Below are 21724 nucleotides of genomic sequence, written 5' to 3' on the forward strand. Positions count from 1 at the left end.
TACCACAGCATTTCTGCACCCACCTCTGCCTCTATCGCTCCCTTTACTCACCACAGCCCTCATACCTCCCGGCATCCTTTCCTGTACCTACCTCAGCCAGTAAAGCCCCTATGCCTTTCTGCATCCACTACAGCCCCTATCCCCTCCTGCACCTGCTACAGCCACTATGACCCCTTGCGTCCACTCCTGCCTCTATCCTACCTCAGCCTCTATCCCTCCCTGCGCTCAACTCACCCACTGCAGCTTCTATCCCACCCTGCACCTAATACAGTCCCTATGCCCTCCTGCATCTACCTATGCCTTCCTGCACCCACCTCAGCCTCTATCTCTCGCTGTACCCACCTCACCCACAATTGGCCCTATGCCTTTCTGCACTCACAATAGCCCCTGTGCCCACCAAAGCCCCTATGCCCCTTAACCTTTCACAGCTCCTATACATTCCTGCACCCACCTCAGCCTCTGTCCTCCCTACCTCCGCTACTACCAACCTCACCCTATGCCTTACTGCCATTACATCCCTCCCTGAGCCCACTACAGCCAGTATGTGCCCCCTGCCCTTACTACAGGCACTGTGCACACTACAGTCACTATGCCCCATTGCTCCCACTACAGCCCTTAAACCCCCAAGCATGTACTACAGCCCCTATCTCCCCATGCACACACTGCAGCCACTATCCTACTTGCATACTGTGTTGATGTCACAGTGGAAGCTTGTTTTGCTTTATTTTAATGGGGGGGGGGGGGGGGGGGGGGGAAGAATGTGCATACCAGCAAGGGTTGCTCCATCCAAAAGCAGTGTTTTATTTTTATTTATTAATAATAATAATAATAATAATATATATATATATATTTTTTTTTTTTTTATTAACCCCTTAAAAGTTAATTGGGCCCTGCGGGTGTGGGAGCTATAACTGTGCGGCTTTAACACAGCGATTCTGGTTGCTGGGCACAGTGCTCATATCTGTATGAGAACCGCACAAAGAAGGGGAAGAGTGGTAGTAGCAGACACAAATCCTTGCACCAGGAGAGGGCCCTTAATCTTCTGTTGCCTAAGGGCCCTGTGATTGCTCAGTTGTATGTATGTATGTGTCTGTATATATATACACCCCCCCTTTTCCTGAGTGGTTGTTTTTAAATCTTAAGGCTGTGTATTTAGATTTACGGTAAGTTCTGCTGACAAATGCTTGTGCTTTTACTTCACATTATATGTCAAGGAAGCATATTTAAACCATAAGCAGTATTTAACACTTTATGTGACACAGCATTTGTTCTGTTTTTGTAACGTTCTGTAATAAAAAATTATTACATTGGCTGGAAAGAGCCCCGTTAGTTAAACTTCCATTTGTATTGTAATGTGGAAGGGCAGTCGTTTATTTTTGTTCTGATTTAGGTAAAAGCAATATCTCTAAAAAGTTTGCAAATATCGCATGTGTTTTTTATGTGATATATTTTATAATTAAGCATTGCATTACTCTGCCTAATTCATTTAAACAGACAAGATTAGGGGCCTAGCAGTCACCCAATTCACCATACAGAATTTAATGCACAGTGTGATGTTACCCGTCATCCACAGAGGCATTTGAAAACATGATCTGCTCGTTAAAATTTCGAGAAAGTAGAAGTGAAATGAAAATGAGATCCTGCATTGTACCTCCTGTGTTCCAAATGTGAATTAAATATTTACCAAGAAAATAAGGAAAGGAAGTAGGGGAAAAAGTGATTTAAGCCCTCAAGGTTTGTTTAAATAAATGTTTGAAAAGCTGCATTCATGAATCACTCTCTTACCCTCTGTGGAAAATCCTCCTTGGGTTAAATTAGGGAGTGCCTGCTAAACACATTAATGGGACAGATTTGTGATATTGTAGAACTGCTACTGCAGGCTGACAAAGTTTGTCCACTGCCAAATTCCCGTCAGCCAATCACAGCCTTTGTGCTGTGATGTCACTTCATAATACACAAACCTTTTAAATATTCTACAAATAAGTAGCACAAAGGCTCACTCTTCTAGATTCAATTGGAGCAGCAGTAGCACGTTGAAGCTTTAAAGTAGAGGAAAATGAAAAGTTCACTGTTAGACTTGTTGCTGATTTTCCTTGATAAGATATCTTTGCTTGTCAACTTGAAACTGTTTGGTATTCCAGAAGATGATGGAGGAACTGTTGATAACGATAATGTGTCTTATTTTAAAAGAGGAGATTTACTGGAGGTTCCTAGGACTTTGTTTATTCACTATGGGATCTATTTGGGAAATAACAAGGTAGCTCATTTGATGCCAGATATCCTCCCAGCACTGTCAGACAATGCATGTTTGACTGAGAAAGTGGTGACCAACAAAAGGCTGATTCTGGGAGTTCTTGCAAAGGTAGCCAGTGTTAGAGTGGACACTGTGCAGGATTTCGCATATGGTGGAAGGATAATAGTAAACCACATGGACAACAGCTTCAACACAAAACCTTATTCTAATGAAGACGTGGCCCTGAGAGCTGAAAAACTGGTGGGGGCCACATCGTACAGCTTGCTTTGGGACAACTGTGAACATTTTGTAACTTACTGCAGATATGGAATCCCTATGAGCTTTCAGACTGAGAAGGTAAATTGTGAAATGATTGATATGAACATGTTTGTGTTTCTGACTTCATTCTGGGACTTCATTTCTGGTTCACGAAAAAGCATGCTGTGAATGAAAAAAATCTAATAGGAGAATGCATACAATAGGAGAGATCTGTAAAGGGGTAATCAGAAAAGTGGTACAATTGGAGCTTTACCAAGGTGAAAACAAGTGCTAATTTCTGGAACAAAGTGCTAAGTTGTGAGCAGCTGCCATTGAACCAATAGAATGTCTCTCAACATTTAGCACTTTGCACCTAAAATACACTGTCTTTTTTTTAAATTTATTTTTATAAATCTCCCTCACAAAGTTCTAAAAGTGATGCAATCACTGTGGAAATCAGTGAAATCAACATGCACATTCTGTTTACAAACTTGCACCACTTTCCAGATTATGATACGTTTATGAATCAACATGAATGTGTCTGGAAACTGCACAAATAATAGGTTCCAGTTAAAATTCCAAATACTCTTTTGCACATGTGACAACCAATTTCTTAATCTATTTTAAGAAATTAGTTTTATGGTACAGTACTTATTTGTTGTGTATATTATTTATAACTTGAAAGGGGATGTTGTGATGCGAGAACATTTGTTCTACTGCAATTATACTGATGACTTCGTGATTGTCCTGTACATCAATCTGACTCATGAATGACTAACCCAATACCTGTTTAGTCTGTCTCTGAAGAGCAGACATAATGTTTTGTACAGAGCCAGGTTTACCTCCTCTAGACATATTGTGAAACTAATGAAAATGTATAGTGGACATTCTACTTTGTAAACAAATTAGAGCAACAATAAACATAATTCATGGATTATATGATTTAATCATCATATTTGGCTAAAATAATTTTATCAAGACAAAGTCCAGTCAAGGTGCCACAGTCAATAATAAAAATAGTGTCCAGGGGTTCTAAAGATTGTTGTTGTAAGAACTATGGTCCAAATAAAAATTACAAGGAATAAAACAATTTATAGGAAATGGGTATTTGTTCACTAAATAAAGAGTTAAAAAATGATTTGCAAAATGTATGCCAAATTACCAACATTAGAGAAACATAAAATCAATCTGGTCTAGTTTTATTTTAACTTTTTTGTTTGTGCGTGTAAATTGTGGTATTTTGGCCTAACGTCTACTGCTTCGTTTGTGTTGTGTGTGTATTTAAATAATTTTTTCGGTAAATATTTGATAAGCATATTCCAGGTTCTGCACTATTTATACTTTAGACATTGGCTAATCATTGTAAAATACATGCAGTAAACTAAACAGAATTTGCACTAATGACAGTAGGTGGCAGTGTTTGACCAAACTTGTAGTTAAATTGTGTTCCTCAAATGCAATGGTAAACTATATTGACATTATGTATTTTAAAATTATCTTCCCTGATATAAATGCTAAACCTATGGGGATTATTCCCTAAACAACAAAATTGCAAAATTTAGGCTGAAGCAGCCAAGCTCTGAGCTGAGTGAGACTACATATTTTCAAATCTGCTATTTTGCCCATAGTTTGCAATTCAGTTTACTAAAACTTGGTTTAGAGAATACAAACCTTTTTTATTGACACAACTAATGCACTGAAAATAGATGTTTATATTGTATAAATCGTAAATAAACAAGAAATATTCCAGGCATATTTTCCCTCCAAATATGTTAATATTTTCCACTGCATCTTCATGACCTAATGGGACACTATCCGCACCAAAACAGCTTTCACTTAATGATGCAGTGTGGGTGTATATATGATGCGCCTGTAGCGGGAGTGATTGATTTTCTGCAGTTTAAGAGTTCTATCACTTTGTTTATGCAGCCCTAGGCACTCCTCCCATAGTTGCGACTCATGCAATGTCCTTTGGCAAAAAAAAGTTTGATAGTCAAAAATCTTGAAGCACAGTGTGTTTCCTTTAAAAGTTCTTGTGTCCTGCTCTGTTTAAATTATCATATACAGGAGGCTGCTGCAGTCTCTAGCAGGCAACTGACAGCTCAGGAGATAAGAACTTCTAAATTAAGCAAACTGTGCAATAAAGGAAGTTTAAAAGTTAGTCCTTTTTTCAGAAAGTATGTAGGAAGGCTATGTGAGTCACAGCTAGGGGAGGGGTGGATAGGGCTGCACAAACAAAGTTGCTTAACTCTTGAATGGCAGTGAGCAGTAAAACTGCAGGGGCATGATCCATACACCAAAAACACTTCATTAAACTAAATGTGTTTTGTTAATTAGATCCTGTAAAAAAAAAAAAAAGCATGAAAGTTTAATTCATAGGCGGGCACAAGGTCATTGCAGGTTTGCCCAGGCACACCCTAATGAGGGCCAATGTGTTTTCAATGTCTATGGGCACTTTTTCGCGAGTTATGGTTAAACTGATCATGATAATCCGCACCCCAGTCTTTACTACACACAAAGCACTATCTGAAAGCAACAAAATGTTTAGATCCTGCTAGCAGACTGAACTGTTAATTAGACCAACGTTAAAAAACTTTTTTTTATTAAACATTGTTACTGAATATATGCAGGTATACAGTTAACAAAGTAACAATTTTTGATGTGAAATATATACAACAGAGTGTCAAGATAATACATGATATCATCTAGTGAAGAGGAGGCTATTCTCATTTTTTGTAATATGATAAATTCTGACTACTACCAAAAGTGTATCATTTTAAGCACATATTAATTGAACCTACCTGGGGGTTTTCAGAATTTGAATATCCCCTTGTGCTAAAGCACACATTACATCAATGACTGATAATTACTAGCTGCAAGGTGACCAGTTTCATTAAACCAAAGTAGAATATAAACTAGTTTCATGCAACAGACTTTACCAATGCCCCATGTACCAGTGGTGGCTGGTGACATGGTGGGGCACAGGTCTCCTTCCCCAGAATTTGACTCCACCCTCTATCCGACATCTTCTGATGTGTTGCGTCTGTCCACTTTTCACATGTACTCAACACCTAATGGCAGTCTCTTCTTAATACACAATTTCATATACAATTCTCCGAGCTAGTTGCAATATAGAGATATACATGCAATACTCAAGCTTGGTACAATAGAGGTTCATAAGCAATAAAAAGAACAGAGTATAATACATAGATATTCGTACAATACAGAGGTGCACATATAATACAGAGAACCCAGTACGACAAGGAGATAGCCATACAATAAACAGAGCTGGCAAAACAAAGATACCTAATCAAAACACAGAGCTGGGTACTACAGATATATCCACAGACACCATGCAGAGTTGAGTAAAATACAGAGTTACAACTCACAGAGCTAGGCACAATATGGTGACAACCATAAGTATGCCACACAGCCAGGGTCATTGTAATGTATTACAGAGAGCTGCAATAAAGAAATACTCACACAGTACAATGTCTCTGGTTCTCTCCATCTAGCGCTAACTCTCTTGCTCTCCCCTTTCTGATCTCATCTTCAGTGTTGCTATGACAATTTTAGCTAGCTTACTAGTAAATGTTGCTGCTGCTATTAAACACGTCAACTACTCCTGATTCACTATTTGCTTTCAATACACAGTGTGCACAGTTGATGCAGCAGGATACCTATAGACCCTTTATTACCTTTTGTAGATTGAATTGTGACTAATCTGCAGTAGTAATGTTGAGCGAAGAAGTAGCTGACATGTTTAACATAAGCTACAATCATTACAGATTGAAACTTATTTAATTCAGAATCAGCTCAGTCCTCAGTCACGGCTCCAGTCCTGCAGTGTGGGACTTTTCAACAAGTCACAGCATAATTATCTTAGGTCTCGGCTTCAGAGTGACTGAGCACAGTAGAGAAGATAATAGGCACTTGGCAGCTGAGCCTACAATATGCAGTGTGCAGTAAGAGTTATTAAAACTATTACTGGAAGGCAGCACAGTACTGTTAGAAACATATGTCATCTGCCATTTTCACTCCCTTCCATAGTCTTCCTTGGCTTTATATAAGCAAGACAGCGTCTACCAGAGGGAGTTCTATTAAGCAAAGGAATATACTAAAATATGCAATACTGTGTGTGTGTGTAATATATATATATATATATATATATATATATATATATATATATATATATATATATATATAGAAAACATGGGGGGATGGTTGCACTCACCTAAACATGCTTAAATGGGGTGCTGCTGGGGGCCATATTATACAATAAATACACAAGATCCAGCGCACTCTCCTATCTACTAAACAGCAACTTCAATGTTGACAGGTTTTATTAGTTTGTAAAAGTTTTTATTAAAAACACCTAATCTAGGCAAAAAAATGGGGATTTAGTTACATTATATGATCATACATTGCATAAGCCTGCCACAACGTCAATGTACCCCATCTTTGGCAGGTCCTACTCTCACAGTCTAATGTCTGCTCTTATGAGATTAACCACTTACTTGGGAAAAAATTCCATCTGAGGCTCTCTGCAGTACAAGGCTAAATAGGGACCTGAGATGAGGCACCTGTAACAGGGAGGGGTGCAGAACCAAGGAGTTGGCTAGACTCCCAAATATATATAGAAAACATGGGGGGATGGTTGCACTCACCTAAACATGCTTAAATGGGGTGCTGCTGGGGGCCATATTATACAATAAATACACAAGATCCAGCGCACTCTCCTATCTACTAAACAGCAACTTCAATGTTGACAGGTTTTATTAGTTTGTAAAAGTTTTTATTAAAAACACCTAATCTAGGCAAAAAAATGGGGATTTAGTTACATTATATGATCATACATTGCATAAGCCTGCCACAACGTCAATGTACCCCATCTTTGGCAGGTCCTACTCTCACAGTCTAATGTCTGCTCTTATGAGATTAACCACTTACTTGGGAAAAAATTCCATCTGAGGCTCTCTGCAGTACAAGGCTAAATAGGGACCTGAGATGAGGCACCTGTAACAGGGAGGGGTGCAGAACCAAGGAGTTGGCTAGACTCCCAAATATATATAGAAAACATGGGGGGATGGTTGCACTCACCTAAACATGCTTAAATGGGGTGCTGCTGGGGGCCATATTATACAATAAATACACAAGATCCAGCGCACTCTCCTATCTACTAAACAGCAACTTCAATGTTGACAGGTTTTATTAGTTTGTAAAAGTTTTTATTAAAAACACCTAATCTAGGCAAAAAAATGGGGATTTAGTTACATTATATGATCATACATTGCATAAGCCTGCCACAACGTCAATGTACCCCATCTTTGGCAGGTCCTACTCTCACAGTCTAATGTCTGCTCTTATGAGATTAACCACTTACTTGGGAAAAAATTCCATCTGAGGCTCTCTGCAGTACAAGGCTAAATAGGGACCTGAGATGAGGCACCTGTAACAGGGAGGGGTGCAGAACCAAGGAGTTGGCTAGACTCCCAAATATATATAGAAAACATGGGGGGATGGTTGCACTCACCTAAACATGCTTAAATGGGGTGCTGCTGGGGGCCATATTATACAATAAATACACAAGATCCAGCGCACTCTCCTATCTACTAAACAGCAACTTCAATGTTGACAGGTTTTATTAGTTTGTAAAAGTTTTTATTAAAAACACCTAATCTAGGCAAAAAAATGGGGATTTAGTTACATTATATGATCATACATTGCATAAGCCTGCCACAACGTCAATGTACCCCATCTTTGGCAGGTCCTACTCTCACAGTCTAATGTCTGCTCTTATGAGATTAACCACTTACTTGGGAAAAAATTCCATCTGAGGCTCTCTGCAGTACAAGGCTAAATAGGGACCTGAGATGAGGCACCTGTAACAGGGAGGGGTGCAGAACCAAGGAGTTGGCTAGACTCCCAAATATATATAGAAAACATGGGGGGATGGTTGCACTCACCTAAACATGCTTAAATGGGGTGCTGCTGGGGGCCATATTATACAATAAATACACAAGATCCAGCGCACTCTCCTATCTACTAAACAGCAACTTCAATGTTGACAGGTTTTATTAGTTTGTAAAAGTTTTTATTAAAAACACCTAATCTAGGCAAAAAAATGGGGATTTAGTTACATTATATGATCATACATTGCATAAGCCTGCCACAACGTCAATGTACCCCATCTTTGGCAGGTCCTACTCTCACAGTCTAATGTCTGCTCTTATGAGATTAACCACTTACTTGGGAAAAAATTCCATCTGAGGCTCTCTGCAGTACAAGGCTAAATAGGGACCTGAGATGAGGCACCTGTAACAGGGAGGGGTGCAGAACCAAGGAGTTGGCTAGACTCCCAAATATATATAGAAAACATGGGGGGATGGTTGCACTCACCTAAACATGCTTAAATGGGGTGCTGCTGGGGGCCATATTATACAATAAATACACAAGATCCAGCGCACTCTCCTATCTACTAAACAGCAACTTCAATGTTGACAGGTTTTATTAGTTTGTAAAAGTTTTTATTAAAAACACCTAATCTAGGCAAAAAAATGGGGATTTAGTTACATTATATGATCATACATTGCATAAGCCTGCCACAACGTCAATGTACCCCATCTTTGGCAGGTCCTACTCTCACAGTCTAATGTCTGCTCTTATGAGATTAACCACTTACTTGGGAAAAAATTCCATCTGAGGCTCTCTGCAGTACAAGGCTAAATAGGGACCTGAGATGAGGCACCTGTAACAGGGAGGGGTGCAGAACCAAGGAGTTGGCTAGACTCCCAAATATATATAGAAAACATGGGGGGATGGTTGCACTCACCTAAACATGCTTAAATGGGGTGCTGCTGGGGGCCATATTATACAATAAATACACAAGATCCAGCGCACTCTCCTATCTACTAAACAGCAACTTCAATGTTGACAGGTTTTATTAGTTTGTAAAAGTTTTTATTAAAAACACCTAATCTAGGCAAAAAAATGGGGATTTAGTTACATTATATGATCATACATTGCATAAGCCTGCCACAACGTCAATGTACCCCATCTTTGGCAGGTCCTACTCTCACAGTCTAATGTCTGCTCTTATGAGATTAACCACTTACTTGGGAAAAAATTCCATCTGAGGCTCTCTGCAGTACAAGGCTAAATAGGGACCTGAGATGAGGCACCTGTAACAGGGAGGGGTGCAGAACCAAGGAGTTGGCTAGACTCCCAAATATATATAGAAAACATGGGGGGATGGTTGCACTCACCTAAACATGCTTAAATGGGGTGCTGCTGGGGGCCATATTATACAATAAATACACAAGATCCAGCGCACTCTCCTATCTACTAAACAGCAACTTCAATGTTGACAGGTTTTATTAGTTTGTAAAAGTTTTTATTAAAAACACCTAATCTAGGCAAAAAAATGGGGATTTAGTTACATTATATGATCATACATTGCATAAGCCTGCCACAACGTCAATGTACCCCATCTTTGGCAGGTCCTACTCTCACAGTCTAATGTCTGCTCTTATGAGATTAACCACTTACTTGGGAAAAAATTCCATCTGAGGCTCTCTGCAGTACAAGGCTAAATAGGGACCTGAGATGAGGCACCTGTAACAGGGAGGGGTGCAGAACCAAGGAGTTGGCTAGACTCCCAAATATATATAGAAAACATGGGGGGATGGTTGCACTCACCTAAACATGCTTAAATGGGGTGCTGCTGGGGGCCATATTATACAATAAATACACAAGATCCAGCGCACTCTCCTATCTACTAAACAGCAACTTCAATGTTGACAGGTTTTATTAGTTTGTAAAAGTTTTTATTAAAAACACCTAATCTAGGCAAAAAAATGGGGATTTAGTTACATTATATGATCATACATTGCATAAGCCTGCCACAACGTCAATGTACCCCATCTTTGGCAGGTCCTACTCTCACAGTCTAATGTCTGCTCTTATGAGATTAACCACTTACTTGGGAAAAAATTCCATCTGAGGCTCTCTGCAGTACAAGGCTAAATAGGGACCTGAGATGAGGCACCTGTAACAGGGAGGGGTGCAGAACCAAGGAGTTGGCTAGACTCCCAAATATATATAGAAAACATGGGGGGATGGTTGCACTCACCTAAACATGCTTAAATGGGGTGCTGCTGGGGGCCATATTATACAATAAATACACAAGATCCAGCGCACTCTCCTATCTACTAAACAGCAACTTCAATGTTGACAGGTTTTATTAGTTTGTAAAAGTTTTTATTAAAAACACCTAATCTAGGCAAAAAAATGGGGATTTAGTTACATTATATGATCATACATTGCATAAGCCTGCCACAACGTCAATGTACCCCATCTTTGGCAGGTCCTACTCTCACAGTCTAATGTCTGCTCTTATGAGATTAACCACTTACTTGGGAAAAAATTCCATCTGAGGCTCTCTGCAGTACAAGGCTAAATAGGGACCTGAGATGAGGCACCTGTAACAGGGAGGGGTGCAGAACCAAGGAGTTGGCTAGACTCCCAAATATATATAGAAAACATGGGGGGATGGTTGCACTCACCTAAACATGCTTAAATGGGGTGCTGCTGGGGGCCATATTATACAATAAATACACAAGATCAACATTGAAGTTGCTGTTTAGTAGATAGGAGAGTGCGCTGGATCTTGTGTATTTATTGTATAATATGGCCCCCAGCAGCACCCCATTTAAGCATGTTTAGGTGAGTGCAACCATCCCCCCATGTTTTCTATATATATTTGGGAGTCTAGCCAACTCCTTGGTTCTGCACCCCTCCCTGTTACAGGTGCCTCATCTCAGGTCCCTATTTAGCCTTGTACTGCAGAGAGCCTCAGATGGAATTTTTTCCCAAGTAAGTGGTTAATCTCATAAGAGCAGACATTAGACTGTGAGAGTAGGACCTGCCAAAGATGGGGTACATTGACGTTGTGGCAGGCTTATGCAATGTATGATCATATAATGTAACTAAATCCCCATTTTTTTGCCTAGATTAGGTGTTTTTAATAAAAACTTTTACAAACTAATAAAACCTGTCAACATTGAAGTTGCTGTTTAGTAGATAGGAGAGTGCGCTGGATCTTGTGTATTTATTGTATATATATATATATATATATTTTAACAAACCACCTCTTTTACAGGTAGGATTTTGTCACAGGTCTTATGGTAACCACAGCCTTCTAGGGTAATCAAAGTCCAGGACACATTCAGCTCAGTTTTTCTGATTTATTTGGTACAAAATATACAGGTGTTCCAAAATAAAATAAAAACAAAATTCCTTGCTCTTGTTTGAGCACTTACTAAACAGAGTAATTACTATCTGGAATTGGGTGGCTTCCCCACTTACCAATTGACAATAACACGCTATAGCTGCAAAACACACCATTCTTCTGGCTCTTTCTCCCTCACTCTGCAGCAGGCTGATCCCTTCTTTTAAAAGCCTGCCTGCTAATTGACCAGCTACAGGTGAGTATCAATTAGTTCACATACAAGTCCTGGCTGTTATATAGCAACTAGTGCTGTTGGAGTACTGGTCCACCCTGCTCTCCAAATGCTCCGCCCCAGGGACCCTTACCATGGTTTGCAGAGTACCAACAATGTATCTTGCAAACATAAAAATCTCTCCCTTGGGCAATAAATTGAGAAACCTCAGGCTGCCGTTTAGTAAATCAGGCCTAATGTATCTTCCCTCAACCCCCTCCCCCTCCCCCCCACACCGTCTCCGGTTAAAACTTCAAGGCTTTATTAAAACAGATCGATGTTTCAGTCCCACATTCAGTCTTTTCTCAAGATCAAACATCATTGATCCTGAGGAAAGTCTGAATGTGCGAACAGGGCCGCCATCAGGGGGTGACAACCATGATGGTTGCTCTGGCAGTCCTGGGCCCCACTTTCCCTCTCTGCACACATAGATAGCGAATATCACGATCTATGTGTGCAGCCGCGGGCCCCCGGCTCCCTGTTACCGAAGAGGGTTCCCAGCACACAGCCTCTTCTCTTCTAATAACTCTCGCGAGACCCGGTTGCCATGGCAACGCTCCGCGGGTCTCGCGAGAGTTATTGGAGGAGAGAAGAGAAGAGGCTGTGTGCTGCCTGGGCCCCCTCTGCGGTAACAGGGAGCCGGGGGGGCCCCACCATGCCACCGGACCACCAGGGATGGAATTTCCCCCTCCCTGGACAAAGGTAAGCAGGGAGGGGGGAGAAACAATTAAATATTTTTTTTTTTTAATTATGTTAAAATGCCCCTTCCTCCCCCTCCCCCTCCCCCAGATTGAACATTTACACACACACTACATACACTGACACAACACACACACACACACACACTACATACACTGACACAACACACACACACACACACTACATACACTGACACAACACACACACACTACATACACTGACACAACACACACACACTACATACACTGACACAACACACACTAACACAACACACACTGCATACACTGACACAACACACACACACTACATGCACTGACACAACACACACACTACATACACTAACACAACACACACACACTAACACAGCACACACTGACACAACACACACACTACATACACACTGACACAACACACAGACACACACTACATGCACTGACACAACACACACACACACTACATACACTAACACAACACACACACTAACACAACACACACTGCATACACTGACACAACACACACACACACACACTACATACACTGACACAACACACACACACTACATACACTGACACACCACATACACACACTACATACACTGACACAACACACACTGCATACACTGACACAACACACACTAACACAACACACACTGCATACACTGACACAACACACACACACTACATGCACTGACACAACACACACACTATATACACTAACACAACACACACACACTAACACAACACACACTGCATACACTGACACAACACACACACACTACATACACACTGACACAACACACACACTACATGCACTGACACAACACACACACACACACTACATACACTAACACAACACACACTGCATACACTGACACAACACACACATACACACACACTACATACACTGACACAACACACACACTGCATACACTGACACAACACATACACACTATATACACTAACACAACACACACACTACATACACTAACACAACACACACACTACATACACTGACACAACACACACACTGCATACACTGACACAACACACACTGCATACACTAATACAACACACACTGCATACACTAACACACACTGCATACACTAATACAAAACACACTGCATATACTAACACACACACTGCATACACTAACACACAAACTGCATACACTAACACAACACACATACTGCATACACTAACACTACACAAACACTGCATACACTAATACAACACTCACACTGCATACACTAACACACACAGTGTATTCACTAATACAATACACACACTGCATTCACTAATACAACATGCACTCTGCATACACTACACACTAACACACTCACCGCATCCACTATACTGACACACACTCTGCATTCACTACACTAACACACACTCTGCATCCGCTACACACTAACACTCTCTGCATTCACTACACATTAACACTCTACATTCACTACACTAACACACAATCTGCATCCGCTACACACTAACACACTCTCTGCATTCACTACACATTAACACACTCTCTGCATTCACTACACTAACACACTCTCTGCATTCACTACAAATTAACACACACTCTGCATTCACTACAAATTTACACACACTACATTCATTACACTGACACACTCTGCATTCATTACACACTAACACACACTCTGCATTCACTAAACTATGCACACACTCTGGATTCACTATACTAAGACACACTCTGCATTCACTACACTAACATACACTCTGCATCAACTGTACACACAGCATCCACTACATAAACATCCTGTATTCACAGTACACACACTACATCCACCACAAATTGAAACACTCTGCATTCACTATACACAGACACTGTGTCTAATACACACACTACATCCACTACAGACACTTTAGTGGATCTAAACACATTTCATCTAGTACATACAAACACTACATCCACTACACACACACACACTACATCACTGTACACACACTACATCCACTACTCAAACACTCTCTGCATTCACTACACATTAACACTTTGCATTCACTACACTAACACACACTCTGCATCCGCTACACACTAACACATCCTCTGCATTCACTACACATTAACACACTGCATTCACTACACTAACACACACTCTGCATCCGCTACACACTAACACACTCTCTGCATTCACTACACATTAACACACACTGCACTCACTACACATTTACACACACTCTGCATTCACTGCACTAACACACACACACTACATTCATTACACTGACACACTCTGCATTCACTACACACTAACACACACTCTGCATTCATTACACACTAACATTCACTCTGGATTCACTATACTGACACACACTCTGCATTAACTGTACACACAGCATCCACTACACAAACATCCTGTATTCACAGTACACACACTACATCCACCACAAATTGAAACACTCTGCATTCACTATACACAGACACTGCGTCTAATACACACACTACATCCACTACAGACACTGCATCCACTAAACACATTTCATCTAGTACATACAAACACTACATCCACTACACAAACACACACTACATCACTGTACACACACTACATCCACTACTCAAATACACTCTGCGTTCACTATACACACTGCGTCCGCTACACAAACACACACTCTGCATTCACTGCACAAACAGTATCTAATACTCACAAACACTACATCCATTACACACATTCTAATTCACTTCCACTATACACACCACATTCAGTCCCGCATCATTGTCAGCGGACTAGGTAGGGCGTGGGCGGGCCCGGGAGGGAGGGGGCCCAGACCTTGTGCTTTGTCAGGGGCCCCAAAATTTCTGATGGCAGTCCTGTGTGCGAATGAAAAGTCGATCTGTTTTAATGAATACTAAATAAAGCCTTGAAGTTTTAACTGGAGACCGTGAGTGCAGCTTTCTTGTGTGTGTGTGTATATATATATATATATATATATATATATATATATATATATAATCTACTTTCTTAATCAGACCTCCATCAATGAGGCTATTGTGGGGAGAGAAAATTTATAATAATTTGTTTTGCAGGGGCCAGGAGCTTCTATTGATGTGCTCTCTCTATGCTACATCCAAGATGTCTTATTTCTTCTCTCTTGTATGGGCACTGTAATCCCACCCCATAGTGCTATGAGCCAATGATGGCCCCCTGAATAAAGACATGTTATTCCACTCATGGGCAGCTGGCTCTGCTACCCAAAGCTGCTTCCACTCATGGGCAGCTGGCTCTGCTACCCAAATGTCAACACAATAGGAGACCCCTGTAATTCCTCCTTAAACAAGACTAGGCATGTGTAAAGCCTGCTGAATTAGGACATATTTCAAATCGGTCCCATTTGTTTATATGCCTTTAATTTGGCAAACATACAAGGCCATAACTAAAGGGTGCATATGTCATGGAAATTTTCCTGACTTAGTTCAAGATGGCATCCCAAAGTCTGAACATCCTTATCTACTAAGGTTACCACAGTATATTACGTACTGAAAGAGTCGTAGCATAGCCTTGAAGCTTGTTTATGCATTATTGTTATTGTAATTCGTCTGGGACAAAATGGCGCAAACATATTATGCACTGAGGTTATTGCTTAAAGAAACATCTAGGAAAAACAATATGTTCCATTTCTAACACCTCGTCAGTTTGCAATATCTCTTAAAGACAAAGTACACAGTTTAAGAAATACAACATTTCATTCTAAAACTTGTAATATTTGTATTTGCCAATAACAGAGCTAACAATGAAGGGTAGATTACCCTTTATATAGTGCTTATAAAACTATTGCAAAGGATGCTTGTCCCATGTAAAACTGGTGGGACTCTGTCCCAAGTGCCCTTCTGGATGAGCCTCCACTGCCATTTGCTCGGGGATAGTGTGAAATTCTGATCCATACAGGGTATGTCCTTCTATCGTTTTAATGCCTTGCTTTCTTTTTCTATTTTTTAGGGAAGTCAAATTTTTCTTGTTGATATTCTTTTATTTAAAATATTGTATCCTCTTTAATATTCTGTAACAAATGAACAGCAAAGAAAAAAGTTACCTGCGCTCTCTCCTTAATCCCTATGTATATTTAGACAAATGGAGGTCATTTAGTTACTCCAATGGCCATTGAAGGGAATGCCGCCTGCCAACGTCAAGGCAGACCCCCCTAAGCGGGTCCTACACTGTCCCTTCACCTTGCTTCCTTGAGCTTCTGGCAAAGATATCTCCACTAAGACAGAGAGGGGTATTTTTTATATACACCCCTATATACTTAGCTCTCTCTCAGTGGAGATATCTTTGCCAGAAGCTCAAGGAAGCAAGGGGAAGGGTCAGTGTAGGAACCGCTTAGGGAGGTCTGCCTTGACGTTGGCAGGCGGGCATTCCCTCCAATGGCCATTGGAGTAACTAAATGACCTCCATTTGTCTAAATATACATAGGGATTAAGGAGAGAGCGCAGGTAACTTTTTTTCTTTGGTTTTTAGCTATATATTGGGGCTGATGTGTACTGTGGTCATTGCTGACGCCCAGGAGTGATGGGAGTGAGCGCAGGACTTGTTTTTTTTGTAAATGAAAAAGTCAATTTAAATTTAAAGTTTTATTTTTTGTGGGGCGGGGTTCGAGTCTAATGGCGGCCTGATGCATATTGCCACAGCTTGGGCCTTGGATTACAGATCGAAGGAGTGAGGAGCAGGAGTGGAGGGGGTCTCCCTCAGGCAATTTACTCCCTCAAGTGATAACTTCCATCATCATTAGCCTTCCTGGACTGGAGGCCGTTCGGGGCTCGGCTCTATTGCATCACCCACACTGGCGGAGGATTTTACTCCACCATAGGCATAACACGGTCCGTTCCTACTTCCCGGCTAGGAAAGACTTGGACTTAAAGAGCCCCCCAGTCAGTGGCTCAGAGATGCTGGCCTCCACACAGGCCTGTGGCTCGGGGGGTGCCTTACCTCACTCCCATTCCACTGCTATCACCAGTGATCCTTTGCCATGAACCCTACATTTCCTGAGCTTAGGAATTGGTTAATCAGTTTCTTAGCCTTACAGCCTAATCTCTATACTGTTAGTCAACACTATTATACATTTTTATTTTATTTGTTTTTTCTTGTTGTGCTCTCTTCTGTTGTGTAACGTTTTTTAACTTTTACTTTCTTGGTGGGGTAATATCAGTGTGAGCTAGGATCCAATGGTCCCTTCTCATCTGATCACTTAAGGACTAGCATTATTATACCTAGGGCCGTCTTTAATATCACTAGGACCCTGGGCAAAGCATTTTCTTGGGTCCCCTGGGCACCCCCCGCTCTCTGGCATGCAATTGCACCTTTTACATATATACTTCCACAGACATACTGACACACACACATACACTGACACACACAGACATACTGACACACCCAGACTCAATCACACTGACAGAAATACTGACACAGACACATACCCTGACAGACATACTGACACACACACACATACCCTGACCAGCATACCGAAACACAGACACACACTGACAGCCATACTGACAAACAGACACACACACACACACACAAAGCCATACACTGACAGACATACTGACATACCCATTGACAGGCGTACTGACACACACACATACACTGACACGCACATATACTGATAGACACACTGACAGACAACCTACTGACACACACATACACTGTCAGACATACTGAGACACACAGCCATACACTGACAGACACACAGACATACTGGCAGACACACATACTGACACATTCACACTTTTAAATCTACTCCTCATTTTCTACTTTGAAGGATTGCTTCCCTTGTGTCCAGAGTGGTGGCTTGCCAACTGGCAATCTGGATCAGCCCCCCTCCTCTCTGCTTTCCTGGTGTGGTCTCTCCAGTGCGTCTCTCTCTGGGAGGAAGTGACTCATGGCAGTCACTTCCTCCAATGCTGCCAAAAAGCAGAGGGGCTTTTAAAGGGCTACAACGTGCGATTGGGCTCCTGCTTACAAATGCCCACCAGGTGGCTCTTAGTGCATGGGCTACCCGGTGGGCCTCCTTATTGTGTGGGCCACAGGATGCACTGGGGAGCCCATGGGTGGGGAGTGGGAGAATTTTGCAGAGGGCAGCAGGGCCAATGGGACAGCTGCCTTGGGCCCCCTAGAAGTAAATTGGCACGGGGCAGCTGCCCCGTTTGCCCCGCGTTAAAGAAGGCCCTGATTATACTGCTAAAAATTGTGCCATGTTATGTAAGTGACCTGCATTATTGTAATTTAAAAAAGAATGTAGTATCTCAGACATGTCTTGCACCCTCTTGTTAATACTTTATTAGGATGCTCTTTGCAATGCCTTTGTCTTTCCTTGTTGTCTGCATTGCACTACAAAGGTAAAGAATTAAACAAATAAAAAGTAAACTTTTTAGTTTTTAAGTGTATTTATGTATTTTCACATCACATAGCTGTTTTTTAAGTATATGCACTAGCTATGCATCTCAGATTTCACATAAATGTTATATTCTAAAATTTCATATGTTGGACATGTTTACCCCTTAAGGACCAAACTTCTGGAATAAAAGGGAATCATGACATGTCACACATGTCATGTGTCCTTAAGGGGTTAAATAGCTCGCACTTTTTCGGATGCGTTTCTAAACTGTATAAAGGGCACAATCTACAATTGTTAAATGTGTGGTGTTTGAATGTGCTTATTTCAGAATTGGGGCGGGCGATGCTAGAGGCATTCTTCCCTAAATCCTCCCAATCTTTTGAACTGTAGGGTCTGTACCAAGTTCTTTAGATTGAAACATCCACTTCTGAATACCAACACTGAACTACTGTTTTGATCATTATTTATTCTCCCCAAATATATTCTTCAAAACATTAATAAAGTGCTACATTCAAAGAAGTAATTTTGCCAGCTTCCGATTACTCAAAATCTCTGAAATAAGGAAGCTTTGTTTATGACATTTGTGCCAATGAGTCATTACAAAATAGTGCTACTTTGCATGTTTCTTTGAATAATAAGATTTTTCCAGTGAAGATAATTAAAGTCCTCTCCATTTTAGGCAACAGTGTATACATCGCATCTACAAATCCGATCATGATTTAGCTTCAGCACAAACTTTAGATAAATACTTTTAAATGTATTCATGATATAGCTTTTACATTTATTTCATGTAATTATGATCTTTTTCACTTACTAGCATTTATAATATAAAACAACACAAACACTACAGAAAAAAATGAAATTTGTGTGTGTGATTAGCATCAATAAAAGCTATCCATCCGTATTGTACTCCTTATTTTCATAATTCTTTTTGCAATGCAGTCAAACCATGAACAAAACTCCCAGCAAGGAAATGGAGCTAATCTAAGACTTAAAATATAACTTTTGACTAAATGTAACCACAAAGCAGACCAAGTTTTCTTATAGAAAATCTCTGCTTGAATATAACCAGTATACAAGGTTGTTCTAGCTTAATTAAAATACCGAATATCTTAGAATTGTATAAAATAGTTGTACTAAAGAAGAGATAATGTAAAAAGCAAGTCTGATTTGGAGCAATGTGAAGTACCTATTAACGATTATCTCCTTACCAAAAACGTTTCTTGAACTGCATATTTCCATACTGAAACTAACAATAAGAACTTTGTTTGAAAATACAGTGCTATTTTATTATACCTACAGTGAGACTAGAAAATTTTAAACAAAACCTTATTTTTAAAGTGGCTCTATTGCTTAACGTACAATCGATTCTTCTTTTCTTCCTGTCTCTCATTACGTTCTTTCCTCCTTTTTTTTTTTTTTTTAAATAAGACAAAGTAAGGACTACTGTCTTATGTATTTTTTCCTCTACTTGACAAAGGCAGAGTTTCCTTTGTCACTGAGGTTGATTTAAGAAAGGCAAGCTGAAGGGAGGACAAAGGCGGCACAAACAAGGGGGTCACCACGATTGGTTATGTGCCAGCATGCTGTCCTCACTGGCATCACACACCAAATTTGCACAAGATTCACATTAGCCACTCAGGAGTCTTGTTCCATGCTCTCTTATGACATCCCTGTGAAGTAGCCTGATGGTGAGTTTCACCTCTAGCAACAGAGTGATTCGAATCAGTAACATTGGCACGGTCAGTTGCAGTTAATAAAGTTTCAAAATGGTGGAACACCAGTCTCCTCCTCCAGAATTTTATTCCACCCTTTAAAGCGGCACTGTCATGCCGAACTTACCTTTCCTCAATCTCTTCCTCTTCTCCGCCTCTCTCAGGATCTGTTATTCTTTTCTTCCATTCTTCTTTAGTTTTCTTTAAAATTATAAGACAAAGTAGGGACTCTTTGCCTTATGGAGGATTCCTCCGCTTGACCAGCTCTGACCAGCGGAGGAGAAAAGTGTGCTTCATTTCCGCTGGTCAGAGCAATTTTCCCATGATCCCTAGCTTTCCTCCCAGTTCCCACAATACTTCCTGTCAGTATTGCCGAAAGTCCTGTCACTTAGACAGAACGCCGGCAAAACTGCCGAATTGCATCCTAACAGAATGAGAAGAGTTTCTCCATTGGTGTTAGGGTGCAATTCGGTACTTTGTTCGTATCGGAATTTCATTCTAATGAATGAAACTCCGATCCTATTCATTGCTGTGGCTGCATCTTGCAGCCGCTTAGTAGATAACTCCCTAATTCCCACGGTATCAGGGAGCTATCTACTAAAAGGCTGAAAGACCTGAATTGGTCTTGAAGCCAAATGTACTAATACTAAGTAAAGATTACTTAGTATTAGTAAATAATATGCCCCTACTCGCTATACCGCGAGTAGGGGCATGTCTAGTAAGCAGTGAGCAGCCTGTGGCTGCTCACTGTAAAAAAAAAAAACAAAAAACACCTAATAACCCCCCCCCCCCCGCGCGGGGGTTAAAGATGGGGGGGACCTACTGTCCTCCCCCCTGGCCCCCACCCCTGCGCGGTGGGTGGGGGCCCTAATAAAATAATAAGGGGGGGACCTACTGTCCTCCCCCCCTGGCCCCCACCCCTGCGCTGTGGGTGGGGGCCCTAATAAAATAATAAGGGGGGGGACCTACTGTCCT

The 21724-nt window shown here is 40.9% G+C and overlaps 1 protein-coding gene across 1 annotated transcript in view; it reads left to right on the forward strand.

Moving 5' to 3' along the window:
• Positions 1-2019: 2019 nt before the first annotated feature.
• The window catches only part of LRAT (lecithin retinol acyltransferase), a 32925-nt gene continuing 13220 nt past the window's right edge, over positions 2020-21724 (forward strand). The window contains exon 1 of the mRNA XM_063458551.1: positions 2020-2590. Coding sequence (XP_063314621.1) covers positions 2057-2590 — 534 coding nt within the window. The 5' untranslated portion in view covers positions 2020-2056. The remainder of the gene's footprint in view (positions 2591-21724) is intronic.

This window comes from Pelobates fuscus, chromosome 6 (genome assembly GCF_036172605.1).
Source record: "Pelobates fuscus isolate aPelFus1 chromosome 6, aPelFus1.pri, whole genome shotgun sequence".
NCBI lineage: Eukaryota > Metazoa > Chordata > Amphibia > Anura > Pelobatidae > Pelobates > Pelobates fuscus.